The sequence below is a fragment of the Physeter macrocephalus genome, unplaced genomic scaffold, assembly GCF_002837175.3.
Source record: "Physeter macrocephalus isolate SW-GA unplaced genomic scaffold, ASM283717v5 random_470, whole genome shotgun sequence".
NCBI lineage: Eukaryota > Metazoa > Chordata > Mammalia > Artiodactyla > Physeteridae > Physeter > Physeter macrocephalus.
This window is the reverse complement of record NW_021145755.1, coordinates 16,651-34,948: the sequence shown is the minus strand read 5'-3', so window position 1 is coordinate 34,948 and position 18,298 is coordinate 16,651. Positions and strand designations below refer to the sequence as shown.

Sequence of the window (18,298 nt, the reverse complement as noted above, 5' to 3'; positions counted from 1 at the left end):
CCAGTCTTATAACAACTCTCCTGCCCTGCTCTTCTTAGACAAACTCACTGGGCTAAAATCTAACTCCTTAAAATAGATTACTTGGAGGGGGGGGAGGTGTCTTGCTCTTGCGCTCCTAGCGCTTGCCTAGGTTATTGGCGTAAGCGCAAGATCGGTGGGCTCCTAAGGTTTCTGCTTGAAAACTGGATGATCTTCTAGCCTGAGACTATTGCTTATCAGAGCCTAGGGCCGCTGGGCCCCTTCACTCAGTACTTGCTGGAGCATCATCACACCCTCGTGCACAGTTGGTATTGGCTTGCCTGGCTGATTCACGTGGGAGAGTCCTTGTATGCCATTGTATTGTTCAAGTCTAAAGGCATCAGGCATAGTTGGACTCAACTACTCTGGTTCCTGCAAACATTCCTTTTTGGGATGGCATCTATTACTTGATTGCTTACAGACCAAGACACCAAAAACAAACTTAAAAAAAGATATCCAAAAAAAGTGAATCACTATTTTGTACTCCTGAAACTAATATAATATTGTAAACCAACTATACTTCGATTTTAAAAAGAGAGAAAATACAGCATATAAAATTCCTAGGAGAAAAAAAAAGATGTTCAAAACTTCCTCTACACTTTGACATTCAGCCTCACCTTTTTGGGGGGGTGCTGTAACTTTCTAGAAAGTTACGACCCTTTAGTTATTATTTCTTCATCTGCTCTGGTTAAACTTGAGTAGATAGTAGGAAAAGATTTTAGCTTTCCAGTTCTGCAGACTAACCTATTCAGCAGAGGGCTTCCAGCTACCTTCTTGCGGTCCTTGGCTGTGTTGGCATTCTATCACCTGGTTTAAGCCACATACTAAGTTTGCTTGTTGGGATATCGTTGCTCCCACCTTCTGATTATAACACCTTACCCTTACCACCACCATCTTATCAGCTCTCCTTTCCCCAATTTTTTTTCCACCCACCTGGACCAAAATAGAGTGACATTTCCGTAACACATCAATTCCACCCACATTTGTTAGACACCTATGAGGCGGGATCTTCTCCTCCCAGGCTTCCATTTCACATTATGGAGAAAGATAAGGAAGACAAGCAAGTGCCCGGAAGGGGGCGGGCCAATCGGTGACACAGAGGCACAGAGGACATCCTGGGAACCAAGAAGGAACGACTGGGGAATGCTTTCTCTGCTGCTGCCAGCCAGAAGTGATGCTTCCCTCTACTCGGACCCTCTGACATAGTGCTCTGTATGTGCAGGGTCTGATGGCCACCTTCAAGTCAGGACCACATCTTAAGACAGCTTCATTTTTTTTCCTCTAGCACCTGTCCCATTGCCTCACACACAGGTGTTCTATTAGTGTTTACCGAACAAATGAGGGAAACTCTGATTTCACTTTGCTTTCACTTTCACTTTCACATTCCAATTTTTATCTGAAAACTGCAGAACCCATTCAGTGTAACCTTGTGTCAGAGAAAAGCACAGGACTGCCCTTGACTGGTACTACCATCTTTCTGTGGGTCCCCTGGTGGGAAACCTGTATCTTTTTCACACTTTCCTATTCTTGGTCACTTTTTCCAGACACTGTAGATGTCTCCCTCCAGTTCTGACTGACTCAGCCATTCCTGTTCTAGAGAGTCTAGACCATGGGTTCTCCAGCTAGTTACTACCTCTCTCATTCACCTGGTTATACCTTACTACTGACTGGTTGGGGCAGGAGGGTTACTGTCACCTCAAGCAGCCTTTAGGGCTCCTTTCCTGGAGGACCCCCTGCTTGTTCACTAGGGACTAGACCTTATTTTCCTTCCATGTAGGTCATGTTGTTTCAAGCAAACACTTATGAGAAACAGCCCCCTCGCCCCAAAAAAGAGGCCTCAAGTAAAAGCACAACCATGAAAGATGATGGACTATGAATTAGTTTTGGTGGAGATCAACTTCTACACATAAATCTCAGTCTTTCCCTCTGTTTCTCTTGTGATTAAGGGGTCATTATGGTGCCAAGGATAATATGGCTGATTACTGAATGAAATGTATTAACTTGAAAAAAATGTTGTGAATTGTGAAAAAAAAAATAGACTACTTGTGAATTCCTCACCTCTGGAGCAGCAGAGCATTGCTAGAGAAAAACATTTCACATTCTTGACAACAAGCCTTAATATTATATCGGAGGGCTTCGCCAGCACAGTAAGGCAAGAAAAACAGTAAAAAGGTACAAGGATTGGAAAGGAAAAAAGAACACTTATTCACAGGCAACAGGAATGTGTATGTAAAAAATCCAAAAGAACTTAGAGTTAAGTTGTTAGAGTTTAGCAGTCATTGGATGCAAGGTCAATATATAAAAATTAGTTGTAATTTCTATATATCAACAAGTGAGAAAATTTTTTTCATGATGTGATTTACAGTAGCATCATGTAACGTAAAATGCTGGAATAAATATAATGAAATATGTGCCATGACTCTTCACACACACACACACACACACACAATAAAACATTATTGACACTAAACACTGTGATAATCATTTCATGATGTATGTAAGTCAAATCATTAGGCTGTATACCTTAAATCTATATAGTGCTATATGTCAATTATATCTCAAGAAACACTGGAAAAAAAAAACATTACTGAGAGAAATAAAGACATACGGAGTGGAAAACTATGTTCAAAGACTGAAAGATTCAACACAGGCATACCTTGGAGATATTGTGGGTTCAATTTCAGACCACCGCAATAAAGCAAATATCACAATAAAGTGAGTTACACAAATTTTCTGGTTTCCCAGGGCATATAAAAATTATGTTTAGACTAGAGTCTATTAAGTGTGCAATAATAGCATTATGCCTAAAAAAAATGTACATACCTTAAAAATACCTTATTGGGCTTCCCTGGTGGCGCAGTGGTTGAGAATCTGCCTGCCAATGCAGGGGACATGGGTTCAAGCCCTGGTCTGGGAAGATCCCACATGCCACGGAGCAACTAGGCCCGTGAGCCACAACTACTGAGCCTGCGCGTTTGGAGCCTGTGCTCCGCAACGAGAGGCCGCAACAGTGAGAGGCCCGCGCACCGCGATGAAGAGTGGCCCCTGCTCGCCACAACTAGAGAAAGCCCCCGCACAGAAACAAAGACCCAACACAGCCAAAAATAAATAAATAAATAAATTTATTTTTAAAAAACCCACAAAATCTTATTGCTGGGACTTCCCTGGCGGTGCAGTGGTTAAGACTCCACGCTCCCAATGCAGGGGGGCCGGGGGTCGATCCCTGGCCAGGGAACTAGATCCCACAGGCGTGCGGCAACTAAGAGTTCGCATGCCACAACTAAGGAGGCTGCCTGCAGCAATTAAGGAGCCCATGAGCCACAACTAAGGAGCCCACCTGCCGCAACTAAGACCCAGTGCAACCAAATAAATAAATAAATATTTTTTTAAAAAAGAGAAAATCAAAACCTAAAAAGGTGGGGGGAGCACAAAATTTAAAAAAAAATACCTTATTGTTAAAAAATGCTAACCATCACCTGAGCCTTCAGCAAGTTGTAATCTTTTTGAAAAGTAACACCAGGGAATTCCCTGGTGGTCCAGTGGTTAGGACTCAGCACTTCCACTGCAGGGGGTATGGGTTCGAGCCCTGGTGGGGGAACTAAGATCCCACATGCTGCATGGCGTGGCCAAAAAAAAAAAAAAAACAACATTAAAGATCACTGATCACAGATCATCATAACAAATATAACAATGATAGTCTGAAATATTATGAGAATTACCAAAATGTGACACAGAGACATGAAGTGAGCAAATGCTGTTCGAAAATTGGCAACAATTAGACTTGCTTGACACCGGGTTTGCCACAAACCTTCAACACCTTTCAATTTGTAACAGATGCAGTTTATCTGTGAAGTGCAACAAAATGAGGTATGCCTGTATTGCACACATGCTAATTCTTCCCAAAGAATGGATTCAATGCAACTCCGATAGAAATCCCAGAAGATACTGTGTAGTGTGTGTGTGTGTGTGTGTGTGTGTGTGTGTGTGTATGTATGTGTGTAAACTGACACACTGGATTCTAAAACGTATGAAGGCCAGGAATACCCAAGACAGTCCAAAGAAAACCCAAGTAGGAGAACAGCTTCGTCTATAGGAAATCAAGAAAGCTACAGCTACAGAAACCAAGACTGTATGGTGCTGGTGCAGGAATACACAGAGGAATGGAACAAAATCCAGAGAGGGGCCTAAAGATGTGTGGAGACTTGAATTTTGACAAGCGTGGCTCTTGAGAGCCAACACAAAGGATGGGCTTTCCAATAAATGGTGCTGGATCAACTGGACATCCATGCAGAAAAAAATTAAATGAGACCCCTACTTCATACTACCTTCATAATCAATTCCAGATTTGACATGTGAATATGAAAGGAAAAACAATACAGCTTTTAGAAGAGAACACAGAAGTTCTTCATGACTTCAAGCAAATATATATTTTTTAAATAGGATACAAAATGTACTAATCATAAAGGAAAATACTGAAAAATTGGATTACATTACAATTAAGAACTTCCTTTCATCAAAAGATGTTAAGAATGGGAGAAGATACTGTAAGATATACAACCCAAGGACTCATGTCCTGAATACATACTACAAACCAACAAAAGATAGACAACCCAGTCGATGAATGTGCAAGAGATGTGAACAGGTGCTTCACAAGAGAAGATCCAAATAGCCAGTAAACTAATGAAAAGGTGCTCAACCTCTTTAGTCGTCAGGGAAACGCAAGTGTAAAAGTAAATACTACTGTACTGTACCAGAATGACTAAAATGAAAATGACTGACAATACCAGGTTTGGGGAAAGATATAGAGCAGTTGGAACTCAGGCACCAGTGGAGGAGAGTACACTGGTACAACTACTTTGGGAAACTATTTGGCAGTTTCTGCCTGTGACCCTGCAATTCCACTCTTGAGGATATACCTCCCGGTGCAAGGCATATGAGCAACAAGAAGACATGTACGACAGTGCTCCTGACAGCATGATTCGTAATAGACAAAAATTGGAAACTGAAATTTATCCACAGTCGTTAACTGTGGATACATAAATGAGGGTGTAACCCACATGACACTGGGAATGAACAAACTGCAACCACATACTATGACATAGACAAACCTCAAAAACTTGGTGAGTGAAGAAGCCAGTGTCTGTATGATTCTATTTATATAAAGTTCAAAAACAGGCAAAATTTATCAGTAATTACCTCTAGGGAAGACGTCTGGGGAGAAGGAAAGAGTTGGTGATTGAGAGGGGTGCACAGTGGGCTTTGGGAACTGGTGGTGGGAACTGGGTGGTGACTATATTAGCATCTTCTGTCATAATTCATTAAGCTGTACTCTTTGCATACTGTAGTTTTCAAAGTATGTTATTCTTCCATTAAATAAGAGAAAAAAAGAAAAGCTTATCCTCACATACTTGGAGCCTCAGTCTGTATCTTTTGGAGACTGAGCAGGCAGGTGGTCTTCACCCAACCCCTTACCCTGGAGTTGCCTTATGCACGTGTAGCATGTTGTCCTCAGTCATGTCCCACAGACGTGGTGCCACATCTGTAGGGACCCACTTCTAGCCCAGAGGTTGGCCCAAATGCCCAGCCCTCACTGCCCCTCAAACTTTGAGTTTTCCTCAGCCCCACCCTATCACTCCCCTTTCTTTGAGTGCCTTAGTTCTCCCTCTCTTTGCCCTTTCCCCTGCCTAACCACATCCACGTCTACCATCCTTTCAAGCAGTCAGAGGTATTCTCTCAGACAGTTCCTTCCCTGAGGAATTCTCTGGCTAGTCATTGTCCTTGGTAGTTTTAATTCTGTGCGGTGAGACACCATCAATGTGTTTATTGACGGTCCTGAAGTCCTGGCTCCTCTGAGTGTCTCCTTACAAACACATGCAAGGGTCCCTTGGACAATCACGCAGAAGTGGGCAGGGGCTCTGATCGTCCAGCCACGGGGCTGCACTTTGTTTCTCACGGGGGCCAGCACTAGGACAGATGGCACAGCACGGCCCTGCTTTTCCCACGAGGTCAGTGTGTGCAGCCTAACAGCAAACAGAGCAAGGCACAGAGGCTATCGAATGTTCCTGCCTCAGCTTCCTGAGGACCTGTGCTTATCAGTGAGTTACTCGCTCTCAGGAGGAGAACCATGGTTCTCCACCTTCAGCACTCCAATGAGAAAGGAGCTGTACCTGGAAGTCAGCGTTGTTGATTCCGTCTGTGGAAGGGAGGCAGAGGCCTCCAGGATGAAGTGACCAGGTTGTACCACACAGAGCTTTCCTGCAGACAACTGTGTCAGCTCCTCCTCAGGTCCAGGTGAGCCTGTGCACTTAAACTTCTGGAAGAGTCAACAGGTCAGGAAGGACATCTCCCTGCTGGCCTCCTGTGCTTTGCTCCCATGGACCTGTTTCCCTGGGACCCCACCCCGAGACTGGCCTTGCTGGGCTTCTTGCCGTATTCTGTTCTGCTGGGAGAGTAACACCCCTCTGCCTTCAGCACCCCACTAAGAAGGGAAAAGTCGTGGCCAGAAGTCACAGTGTCAGTGATTCTGGATGTGTGGAATCTGATGAGAATCATCTTGTGTAACAAAATGAAGAGAACTGATGGAAACCACTGCTGCCTGGTGCCTGCCTACAGGTTCTGACTCTCTTTCCCAACTTACGGTGACAGCCTTCGTTAACTGGGGAGCCCACAAGGAAAAAGTTTTTTGCCCAACGTTGGCCTCTGACTCCCCTCAAACAGTAGTGCACAACTAACCCCACACTTGTTGAGATATTCTTTTTGTCCTACCGTAATTACCAAATCTCCGCTAAGGTTGCAAATTGAGGGAACCTCGCTGGATCCAGTGGAAGACAAATAAGGAAGGGAAACAGCTGGGCAGGCCTAGGAGTTCAGGGAGGCCAGGGCTTGGGTAGGAGAGGCTTCATTTGAGAACAGGTGTAAAGGATATAGGGTTTCAACAGGGGAGACGGAGATGGCATTCAAGGCAAAGAAAGATGTAAGTGAAGCCTGGAGGGGCAGTCACCTGCAAATGGACCATGGGGCTCTCAGTGGCTGTGGCCGTGGCCCAGGAGAAGTGGGAACCCAGGGAAGAGAGGCTGGAACAGGGCTCAAGGGACCTCGATGGAGAGGCCTGTCAGGGACCATCACCTCCTCAGGCTGGAGAGGACAGGGCAAGCTAGTGACGAGGTCCTGAGGCCCCAGCACCCCTGACCATCCTCTCCCACCACCACTCAGGATCATACAGGGAAGCCTGTTTCCAGGTGCCTGTGATTTATTTCCAAGCTGAGCTGCAGCACACAGGAAAATACACATGGCTTTTCGGTCTACGTTTTTACAGAGAAAATAGATTCTGTCGTTGGCTTTATCAGTGCCATCACCTCATTCTGTGAGGCTCCAGGGTGGATGGCCTGTCTCTAAGACTCTGCTTTCAAAGAAGCAGCTTGGCCAAGACCTCTGGGGGTTGGAGTGAGGGGCAGAGACTCCCACGGGGTGGCGGCTGGGGGGACAGAGCACATGAGCAGCACTCACTGCGAAGCTAAGGCAAAGAACGGAGCTGGCGGAAGGTGCCTCCTCTCACTCCAGGGACACGGCTTGCTGAAGCCCAGGACACAGACCAGGTGGGCGCGGGGGATGAGGGCTCTGGCCCAGCCTGGAGCAGCAGCAGGACGCTGAGTGTGCATGTGTGTGGGGTGGGGAGGCATGCTGAAGAGGCAGCCCAGCGGGAGATGGGGCGGCTTCAGTTCACACTCCCGCTGCCCCAGCATAGCTCCCAGCGCGTGGTCCCTAATCCTGTGCTTGGCCCCTCTCATTAGCTCTATTTCAGGTGGGGGCCCCTGCTTAGGTCCCTTCCACCGTCACCTCCCCTCACACTGTCAGTGCAAAACATTCTTAGGGCCAAGACTCCGAGTCCCCTGCACCCTACCCTGGGCTGCAGGGAAGGGAGGAAAAGAAGGTGCTAACTGGGGGCCTCGCCCAGCACCGGGAATTCCTTGCACATCTCTTGGACAATCATGCGGTCCATCTGGCACTGGGGCGAGGCTTCCTCCTCGGTTAGGATGCGTCGCAGTGTGGCCTGCAGGTCAGGGAGCCGGTGGCGGTGCTGTAGGTAGGGTGTGGAGCGGACCACAGCGTGCATCAGGGAGAGGTACTCCATGCGAAGCTGTGGGGAGAGCAGGCAAGCTCAGGGACCCCAGGGAGGCACTGAGACTGCCACCAGACAGGGACAGGCCACTACTACCTCCTGGAAGCCACACGGACCCCAGGGCTGTGGACCACCTCACACCACTGAAGATCAGGGTTGCATCCCCAGCACCCAGAGTGGACCTGGCACAGGACTGGCCTTTGATAGTCATTGAATAAGTAAGTGAATAAATGAATCATCTGAGACACACACAGTCCCAGAATGCGGCCGGCCCAGGGAAGTCCTGCCTCAGAGAGGTGGCGAGGGGAAGCAGTGAGCCCCCATCCCTCCTGTAATGCTGGGCCCCTGTGGGGCTGCTGTCTGTCTGTTGGAGGCCCTTTGATTCTCACCCTATCCTCTCACCCTGGAAGATCTCATTCACACCCACAGCTTCAAATAGTGACCCCCCACTCAAACCTCTTGCAGAGACTCTCCGGTGAGCTGCAGATGAGAAAATCCAACTGCCCACTTGTCACCTCCTGCTTATCTCACAGAGAACTCAAACTCACATAACAACCATCACACTCGTGATCTTCCCCATCTTCCCAAAGCTGAAGGCTTTCTTGTGTTCTTTATTTTAATAAAGAGCACTGTTGTCCATTCAAGTGCTCAAGCCAAAACCGCACGTGTCCCCTCCGGTTCCTTTCTCCCCACACCCCGAATACAATCTGTCGCAGTAAGACCCGGCCGTCTTACCTCCTACGTGTGCCGTGAATCCATCTCCCACACCCCCCGCCAACCCACCCTCCCAGCACCTCTGGCTTTAACGGCTCCAAGAACCACTCCCATCTGACACCCCAGTTGCTCCTTATCCTCACTGAGACCCTGATCCATTGACCTGCCGCCAGCACTTTTTCCTCCATTTGCCCCCCTCACCATCCCTCATTTTTCTCTTTACCTCTGATTAGAGGAGTCAATTCTCAAACCTGCTTGAGGCAGCATCACCCTGCTAACTCCCAACCTTGGTCAGACCAAAAAGCACCTGCCAATCAAATCCTAGTAGCTAAGCAGCAGACAATTACAGAGTCTTGCGCAGGCTTGAACGGCATTCCCCACCCCAAACCTCACTGCCTGGCACCCCTGCCACTCTCCTCTGCCACATTCACTGCTCCTGAAAGGACCACTGCCCACCTTCTCTCCATTTTCCAAACCTAAACTGCCTGATCAGTTGGCTTTGTGCTTCATGCAGAAAACAAGCAAACTTTCAGAAACGCCTGGTCTTCCCCCGGCACCCACACCTCACCTGTCCCCAGTGAATGAACTGCCCTGGCTCCTGCCAGAGGCCATCCCCCCATGGGGGCCTGGACCCTCCCCCGCTGCCTGACCTACCTGACACCCACAGTGGCTGACTCTCCCAACACATCAGCCGTTTCTCCATGATTGGCTTGCTGGATCATTCCCTCTGGCTCAGACTTGCACCAGCATCTCCCACCTTTAAAAGATTTTCCCTGACCCCATGTCTCCCTCCAGTGATTCCCCCACCTTTTGCTGCTCCCCTTCGCTTAAAAACACACAAAGGTTGCCTCCATTCACTGCTCTCACCTTCCCCCTTTCCACTCCCCTCCAACTTCAAATCCTCTCTTCAACTTCCCACTCGGACTCTCTTCCCTCCACTCCACGGATGCTGCTTGTGAATCACGCTTCATCTCCATGTGGCGAATCCCATGGCTCATTCTCAGGCCTCATCTCACTCGGGCCCCTAACTGTGGAGACGGCTCATCCCCCTCCTCCTCCGTACACGTGGCTTTGGGCTCCTGCTCTCCTGGTTATCCTCCTGGGTGTCTCCCTACGTGCCCCGACTGTGCCCTGGGCTGAGGCCTGCGCTTTCCTCTGTCCCATCCATCCCACACCCTAGGTGACCGCACTGTCACAGGCTTCCCAGCACATCTATGCACAGCCAACTCCAAAGTGTCTCTTTCCAGTCCCAACTCACACCCCAGTGTCTCCCTGACGTCCTCTGTACCTGGATGTCCAACAGGTATCTTCTCAGTCTTGACACATCAAAACACAACTCTATTCAAAAGTTCTTCCCCTCCTGAGCAATCAGCACTTCATCCACCTGGTTGCTCCAGACCAATCCAGCAGCAAGCCGTGCCAACCCACCTCTAACACACCCCGGCCTGACCTCCTCTCCCACCCTATCCGTGCCACGTGGACGGCTGCAGCCGCCTCCTCACCGGCCTCCCGCTTCTGCTGTGCTTTCACAGTCTCCGTTTCATTCAGGATGGTAATCGGATCACTTCCCCTGGCCCTGAGAAGAGGTGACAACCTCCCGCCGCAGCCTCCAAGGCTTTGTGTAAACTCTACTTCTCCCTCCTCACCTCCCACCACTCCCTCCACTCCTGCTTTCTTCAGACAGCCCACCCCCTATCACCTCATGGCGGGCTCCCTTGGGTCTTGGCACACCTGTCATGGTTGAGCGGCCTCCCACACTTACCCGGCTCCAGCAGTGCCCCTCGCCCTAGTCTCCATTCAGTGTCAGGTCCCCCCCTTTTGTTAGTTTCCACACAGCTGCCATCCCCAGGCACCTTATCTCCAGGCGACAGGTCTGCAATGTGCCGCACGGTGATGTCGATGAGCGCCATCATATCCGTGTGGTAGAAGATGGCAGCTGTGGCGGGGCTGGCGAACACGTCCTGCAGGAACTTGAGGACGGAGTGTGGCGGCTGAGGTTCATGCTTAAAGATGCGCACGGGGTCATCTAGAAAGCAGGGGGAAGAGGGGGTCAGGGCAGGGGGCCCAGAGTCACCCCAGTGAGTTACAGGGGTCATGGAGTCATAGGACATCGAAGGGGCCCCACACAGATTCCTGGGCCCTCACCCCCTCTGTTCAGGAGCAACAGTAGCTTCTCGGAGAAGATCTTGACATTGGCGTGTTTGCTCAGGGCGGCCATGATGAAGTTCTGGTCAGGGGCTGAGGAAGGACACGGGGGTAGACAACAGCACACAGGTGTTAAGCCTGGAGAGCCCCCCTCCTCCCCCCTACGGCAAGTCAGCCACCCCCATCAGGCCCTGCCCCCACCTGGCAGGTGCAAATTGAGAGCCAGAAGTAGATTCATGCAGAGATCCGGCAGTTGCTCGGTGGTGTCCAAGGGCAGCCCATCCTCAACGATGCTCAGCAGGAACTGGGCGAAGGGTGTGCCCAGGTGCTCTGGGAGAGGGGCACGTGGAAGTCTGCAGCGCCCCCCATCACACCCCCCACACCGCCCAGCCTCCCTGGGTTTCTGTGAGCCCTGGGGACATTCAGTCAGACTACGGTCAGTGGGTGCCCAGCCCCTTGGGCCGTGGGCCCCACCTCCAGCGGGCTGTGGGCTCCCTGTGGTCCGCTGGTCAGTGACCTGCCTTCTTACCATAGTGTGCATAGGGCACTGCCTCCCCCATGGAGAAGACCATGGCCAGAATGAGGGCGGAGTAACAGAGTTTCTGATGGTCTGCGGGGGAGCAAAGCAGGCGGTCAGAGACCCCCAGATGGCGGGAACCTCCCCAGCTGGCAGGAAGCTGCCCCTCACTCACCCTGCGTGTCTGTCTGCATGTCCCGCGCCAGCTCCACAGGCAGCACAGATGACACTAGTGTGGAGATGATGGCTGCGTCCAGGCTGCACATGGCGCCGAAGCACTTGAGGAGTAGCAGCCGCAGTGACACCCGGTGCTCCTGGCAAGGGACCCTGTGTGCTCAGTGCCCGGAACCCCCACCTCTACCCAGGTCCCTCTGTGCCCCCTCCCCTCTGTTTCCCACACACCATTTGGTAATAGGCCACCAAGGCCAGGACAGACTCGAACTCATTCCTCTTGCACATTTTCTTGCAAACTTCAGGGTCTGCATCCGTCTGTGGGGAGGACGAAGTGTGATGGAGTCACTCAGTGTGAGGTGGCCACATGTGAGTGAGCTGAGGACGAGTAGGGGAGACTCCCGAGCACTGGGGAGGGATGGGGCAGGGGTGGGGGACACCTGGGGGCCCCCAGCCCACACCAGAATGTGCAGCAGCTCCTCCAGGTAGCAGCGGATGACACCCTCGTCCTCATACAGGGCCCAGCTGCGCTGCTGGGCGTCATCCTTCCGCCGGGCCAGGTCCGCAAAGATCACCTCCAGCCGCTGCTGGTCATGGCAGACCTGCCCTGAGGGCAGGGCAGTGCTCAGGTCCTGGAGGAAGAGGTCCGGCTCAGCACACTTGCCCCTCACCATCTCCAAGAGGCCCACAAGGCCTGGAGTTCAACCTAGATCCTGAGGTCATGGCATGAGTTCCAGGCCAGTGTCAGGCAGGGGGCTCCAGCCTCACCTACCAGAGCTGCCTGGAGCCAGCGTTGTCCCAGGAAGGGTGAGGGGACCAGCCCCCGGTTCTCTTCCCTCCTCCCCGCTGCTCCCACAGCCCATCCCCCAACATCGAGGCCGCCAAGGGCACTGACCCAGTTCTATACCCCCTCCCCAAGTAATTCCACTGCCCCCAAGTCTTAACAACCATCTGGGACAGGATTCTGCATGAGACACATCTGTGAGGTGTTTTCCAACAACTTGCCTCCTGTCCCAGACCTGGATAAACATCCTCCATGAGGAAGGCCACCAACTCCTCACCGCCTGAATGTGACTGAGACTCCACCCCCTGATTCTACACAAAGTGGGACAGGCCTGTCATCTACCCACCTCCGTGTTCCTCTTGATCCAGTGTCCCAGCACAGGCAAGCCCATTGACTCACTGCTCCCCACACCCCAAACCAGAGCTGCAGGAGCCATGGAGCCCTAAGGAGAGACCTCTGGCCCATCTGGCCCCCACCGTGTAGACTGGGCTCATGCCCCCCAATCCTGCTCCCTGACCAGTGCCCCAACCTTGGCAAAGGATCCCACCCGCCCATGACGCACACACACCTCATTCACATTTCAGTCAGCACTCAGGCCTCCATCATAGCTCTCGAAGCACCCATTGCTCTCCACTGCCAAGGCCAGCATGGCACTGCACTCTCTCATGCCTTATGTCCATTCCTTCCCTGCAGCCTGAGAGAACTCCTGGCCACCCACGGCTGTCTCATCTGTCACCTGCCCCAGGTCTCAACTCCAACCACACCATTTGCTCCCTCCCTCACTCCCTGTGTTCCAGCCATGCTGGCCTTGTTCCACTTCTTCCTGTGAGCCAAGCTCGGTCCTGACTCATGGCCCTCGTCCAGCCTGAGCCTCTGCCTGGAATACTCTTCCTCCCTTTCTCCTTCAGGGATCAGCCCAAATGTCCCCAGCACCCAGCACAAGGAAGCCAAGAGCTAGAGCTCAACAAAGACCTGTCAGGTAAAGGCTGGACACAGTGTGAGGGTGGGGAAGGGGCAGAGGCTGCAGGGCGGCCCCAGGATGGGGAGGCCCCTGGCCCTGTTGCCCACCCTCACCTTGCCCTCTACCAGTGAGAGGAGGACCTGCTCCATGATAGGTGAGCTGGCCGGCACGGAGGCCTGGATGTGACCCACCACGACGCCAATGGCCACTCGGCACAGCTCGTGGCTCAGGCCGGTGTTCCTCCGCACGAGCTCCATCAGCTCTGCCCCGATGGTCCTGGGCACAGCAGTCTCAGCCAGCGCCTTCTCTTCTGTGGTCCCCAGGCTCAGCGCACCCAGGGCTTCCAGCTCATCAGGGGCTGGGGCTGTATCAACTGCTACCTCCTCTGTAGGGGGCTCCGAGTTTGGCACCTTGGAGGGAGGGGGCTGAGCTTGGGACACAGTGGTATGCGTGCCTCGGCGGGGCACAGGTGGGGGCGTGGGTGAGCAGCTGGGGCCTGGCTCCGATGAGCTGGAGCCAGTATAGAGCGTGTCAAGGGAGGTGCTGCTGACAGAGGAGCCGCTGAACACAGAACTGCCCCCAGAGGGCGTGGTGTTGCGGCCGCCTGTGGGCAGAGAGGGGATGCTGTGCTAGGGCAGCCCCCTGGGGGCCCCAACTCCTCCAAGCCCAGAGCCCCCGCCCCCCAGTACAGGGCCTAGCTCCTATGCCAGACCCTCCCACCAAGCCCAGAACCCCCAATTGCCCCTTCCCCCCAAGCCTGGAGCCCCCAGTTCCCTGACATAGGCAGAGTAACAATGCCTATGGTTCCAAGCACAGGGTGACCCCCCAGTCCCCCAACCCCGCCTTCTCACCACTCCCCGAGGCCACTAGGGCCTCGCGGTCTCGGCGCTTCACGGGTGGGGGTGGCGTGGCGGGTGCTGCTCGGCGAGGCTGTGGTGGGATCTGGGAGGACAGAAGTGGGATCTGAGGGTATGACCTGGCTAGTGCCCTGAGCTTGGCATGGGCAGGACTATGGTTCCGGGCAGCATCGCTGACCCCAGTGGACCCCTAGAGCCTCTGGACAAAGCCTTAAGCTCCACCCACCTCCCTTCCCCAGGATGTTCTCACCATGTACCTGGTAGAGGCCTCCATCTGCCCCAAGATACTCAGAATTGGGCAGGCTGTGCTGCCGCTCGAACCCAGCTCTACACACCCCATTGGGCTGCCTGGCAGCAGCAGCATCCAGGTGGTGGTCACTGGTGGACGGGGTCATAGCTGCAGGGTTGGGGGCTGAGGGACCTCTGCGGGACAGGGTCTCTTTCCGGTGGTGGATCAGCTTCCTGAGGGAGGGACAGGGAGGTTATTGGGGGAGTTACCTTACGACTCCCGAAGTCCTCACATGCTCCTCGTGGGATGCGGCCCACCCTAGCCCAGGGTCCCCAACCTCCCACCGCCCTCATGCTCCACCCCACTCTGCACTACCAATACTGCTCTCTGGCGTTCCCAGTACTCACTGAAGGACCCCACCCCACGGTGCTTACTGGGAGGTTCTCCCGCCCCACTCACTGGAGGATCCCGCGCTGCTCCAGGCTGTACTTGCCACCATCCCGCATGGCTGCGTTGTGCACAGCCTCAATAGCCCTGTCAATGGCTTGGAGGACATCCTGCTCCAGGCCCTGTGGGGGCAGGGGTGGGCAGTTAGGCCTGGGGGCCAAGTGAGGTACTGAGCCCAGAGCCAGCCCAGGATGGAGCCCGGCGTAGACAAAGGACCACTACAGCTAAAGCCTGTAATGCCAGATGTGAACACAGCAAGCTGAACTAGAATATGAAATGGGCTTCTCAAACTGCGTCACTCAGGGAGCTGGGCCACGGGGAGGGCCCATGCTGCTGCTTTATATATTGGGGCCCCGCTCAGGATTTTACCTCACAGTGAGGCTCTCAGCTGAGATGTCGCCGAAAACCTGGGGTCTAGAGCAAAACCACAGCCCACAGACCCTCGGTTTGAGACCAGGAGTACGCACTTAGTCTATCCCCAGGCTTGGCTCAGATCCCAGGCTGAGATGCCAAGCAGGGAGCCTCTAGTGTCTGGAAGTCTTAACAAATCACTCTGGATCTTGCTGATCCTTCACAAAACCAAGGTCACACTCCAGAACGGTCCTGTCCTCAGAGAGCCTTCTGCAGGCCCTGGTAGCTGAGGACAGGTCAAAGGGATCTCCTCTCTCCACCCCTGCTGCCAGCCCCCATCCCCTCAAGCTGTGCCAGGAATCCTCCAGACCTGCACTGGGAAGCAGCAGTTCCGTGTCTGCGGCAAAAGACAGACACGAGCGCAGGACCTGGCCCCTGCCCCAGATTCTGTGTTGCCATCCGCAGCAACTCAGGGGTCCAATCTACCCAGCCTGGCTGGCAGGGGGTACAGAGTAGGGGGTGGCAGCTGTGGGACCAGCCACTCCCACCCTTCGCTGCCCCTGGCACACATGGTCTATCAGGCATAGGAGCCTCAGAACTAAGGTGACATCACACCAGAGTGGGTTTGAGAAGCTTCTCTGATGGGGACAGACAGATGGACTCAGAGGTCAACAAAGCCCTCCAGGTAGCACGGGGCATGTCAGAGTGCAGGGACAGCAGACAGAAAGGGGAACAGAGAAAGACAGATGATACACAGAAAGCGAGAAAGATGCAGAGAGAGAGGGAGGGAGGGGGTGAGAGAGAGGGATAGGGAGACAACGCAGAAAGAAATTGAGATTTGGAGACAGAGAAGGGAAGAGAGTTGGAGTAAGAAACACACACAAGCGGAGAGTCAGAATGACACTGAGATACAGAGAGAGCCACGGACACGAAGGCAGAGGGAGATATGCAGCAAGAAACCAACAGATAGACAAGATGGTAGCCTCTCTGCCCTCCCCAAACACCCAGCCCCAGTGGCCCAGGCAGGGGAGGGGTCTCTTGGGCCATCGGGAAAAGAGGCAGGACTTTCCTCGGAGGCCTCCAACAAGCTCCCAGCTCCAGAGAGGCTGGGTCTGACATGCTCACCCTGGACGGACCCAGCAGCCCTGGCGTCCAGGGCTCTCACTCTTACCCAGACACTCCTAGATGCCATGAGGCCAAGGGTTTAGGAACCAGGGCCCATCCCCTCTGGTAAGACCAGATGACATCTCCAAATTTATCCTGTTATTTCTGTCCTGAACTGGGCTGGGACAGGATGTTTCCTAAAGGCTATGGACTAGGATGGGGCGGGGGTGTCTGGCACAGGGCAGACCTGGAGGCTCCAGGCCCTCCTTCCCCCTGTGATCAGAATAGACCGGCTGGAGACAACACATCCCAGCCCCCATACCAGGACTATTCTTGGGGAAACAGGAACTGGGGCTGCAGACTCCACTGGAAGGAAATGGGGCCAAAGCCAGACCAGGGGACGCCATGGGGAGGTCTCACTTCCTCGCAATGGGAGCAGCCCCCACCCCAGGCTGGGGGCCAAGGAGGGATGGAGCTCGCTCATCTTCAGAGAAAGGAAGTCTGAAAAGTCAGGGCCTGAGGCTTGTGAAAGAGGTTAGGGAGAGTTGGCCAGGGAGTGTCGGCAGGGCCTGGGATCCCTGGTTCAAAGTGAACTGACGAAGGTGTCTTAGGAAGGGCTTAGGGGGTGACTGAGTACAGGAGAGTAAAAGATACTTAGGTCTCAGGGCTTGGGGCGTCATTTAGGGGAGGGGGGTGTCCATGGCTCTCAGGTCCAAATGCGGGAGGGGGTGTGAAGGCATGGAAGATGGTGGGGAAACAGGCAGTGTCCAGGGTTGCCCGGGTCTCAGTGGTGGAAGCTGAGGAAAAGGAGGCAAAAGTGTGGGATCCTGGTGATCCAGGGAAGGGGCCAATTAATTCTGGGGTCTCAATGATCTGGGGAACTGCTCAGAATTTGGTATGCTGTAATCTCAGGACTGACTCTTGAATTCTATTCGGATGGGGGTTCAGATGTTGGGGCCCAATGGCTCTGGGATCCCGAGGAGTCTCAGTCCCAGAGTTGGGCTTTTGGTAGATCTGAGTCCTCAGAGTTGGCTGTCAAGGCCCTGGTCTTGGGGGGAGGCGCGGGCTCTTAGGGTCCCTGTCCTCCTGGGGTTTCACGGTCAGGTTCTCAAACTCCTTACCTGCTGGAGGTCCCGGCGGGCCTGGGGTGCCGGGGTCTGTCCTGCGAGCCTATGTTGGAGCTCAGTCTAGGGACGGCTGAGGCCGGGCCGGGGAGGGGCACACTCACCTGCAGGCGGCGCAGGTAGGCGGGCGGCACGTAGCCCGTCTCGCCACTGCGCGCCCGCGCCGCCAGCCACCAGTGCGCGCTGCTGCGCTCCAGAACAAGGAAGGTCTCGCCCGCGGCGAACGCCAGCGCGTTGGGCTCCGCCGAGCGGAAAGCGTACAGCGCGCGGTACATGAGGGTGAGCCGGGCCGGGGCAGGAGAGACAGCAGGGTCTGAGGAACCAGGACGCGAGGCCGGGAGCGCCCCACCGCGCTCGCCCTGCCCCGTGACACACGGCGCGTGCGCGCGCGCGCGCGCCCAGCCCGCCCGCCGCAGCCACGCCCCGGGATGTGTCGGCTCCTGCGCAGAAGCGCGGCGCCCCCTAGTGTCCACAGGTTGCGCGGCCCGGCGCGGGCCCCCGAGAATCCGCTGCCCTTTCTGCCCCTTCAGTGGACTTCTGCGTCTCCAAGCTCCCGACTCCCCGCCCCAGCACCCTCCCTAGAGCCCCAGACCCAGCTTTCCCGCCCGGCCCTCCACTCCCTTTACCCGCCCAAGCCCTAGTGCTGCGGCCCATCCTACTTTCCGAAGGAGCGCTCCGCCCGCAGCCCAAAGACAGAGCCTCTGTCCTGTGCTGACAGTCCCATGCGTCCTTGCTACCCCAGGGGAGTGGGACCTGA

The 18,298-nt window shown here is 53.8% G+C and overlaps 1 protein-coding gene across 3 annotated transcripts; it reads right to left on the bottom strand.

Moving 5' to 3' along the window:
* Positions 1-3,000: 3,000 nt before the first annotated feature.
* NCKIPSD (NCK interacting protein with SH3 domain) lies at positions 3,001-17,899 on the bottom strand. Of its 3 annotated transcripts, none has more exons than XM_007119519.4 (13): positions 17,646-17,899; positions 14,975-15,084; positions 14,544-14,748; positions 14,281-14,371; positions 13,543-14,033; positions 12,146-12,316; positions 11,916-12,002; positions 11,689-11,827; positions 11,526-11,606; positions 11,198-11,326; positions 10,997-11,089; positions 10,705-10,877; positions 3,002-8,155 (listed from the first exon to the last, which is right to left on the bottom strand). In XM_007119519.4, the coding sequence occupies exons 1-13, from the start codon at positions 17,814-17,816 to the stop codon at positions 7,952-7,954; spliced, it is 2,145 nt and encodes a 714-aa protein (XP_007119581.1). In that variant the 5' UTR covers positions 17,817-17,899; the 3' UTR covers positions 3,002-7,951. The 3 variants fall into 3 exon arrangements, with proteins under 3 accessions (XP_007119583.1, XP_007119581.1, XP_007119582.1); XM_007119520.4 differs by having other exon boundaries at positions 14,622-14,748; XM_007119521.4 differs by lacking the exon at positions 11,526-11,606 and having other exon boundaries at positions 3,001-8,155.
* Positions 17,900-18,298: the final 399 nt, after the last annotated feature.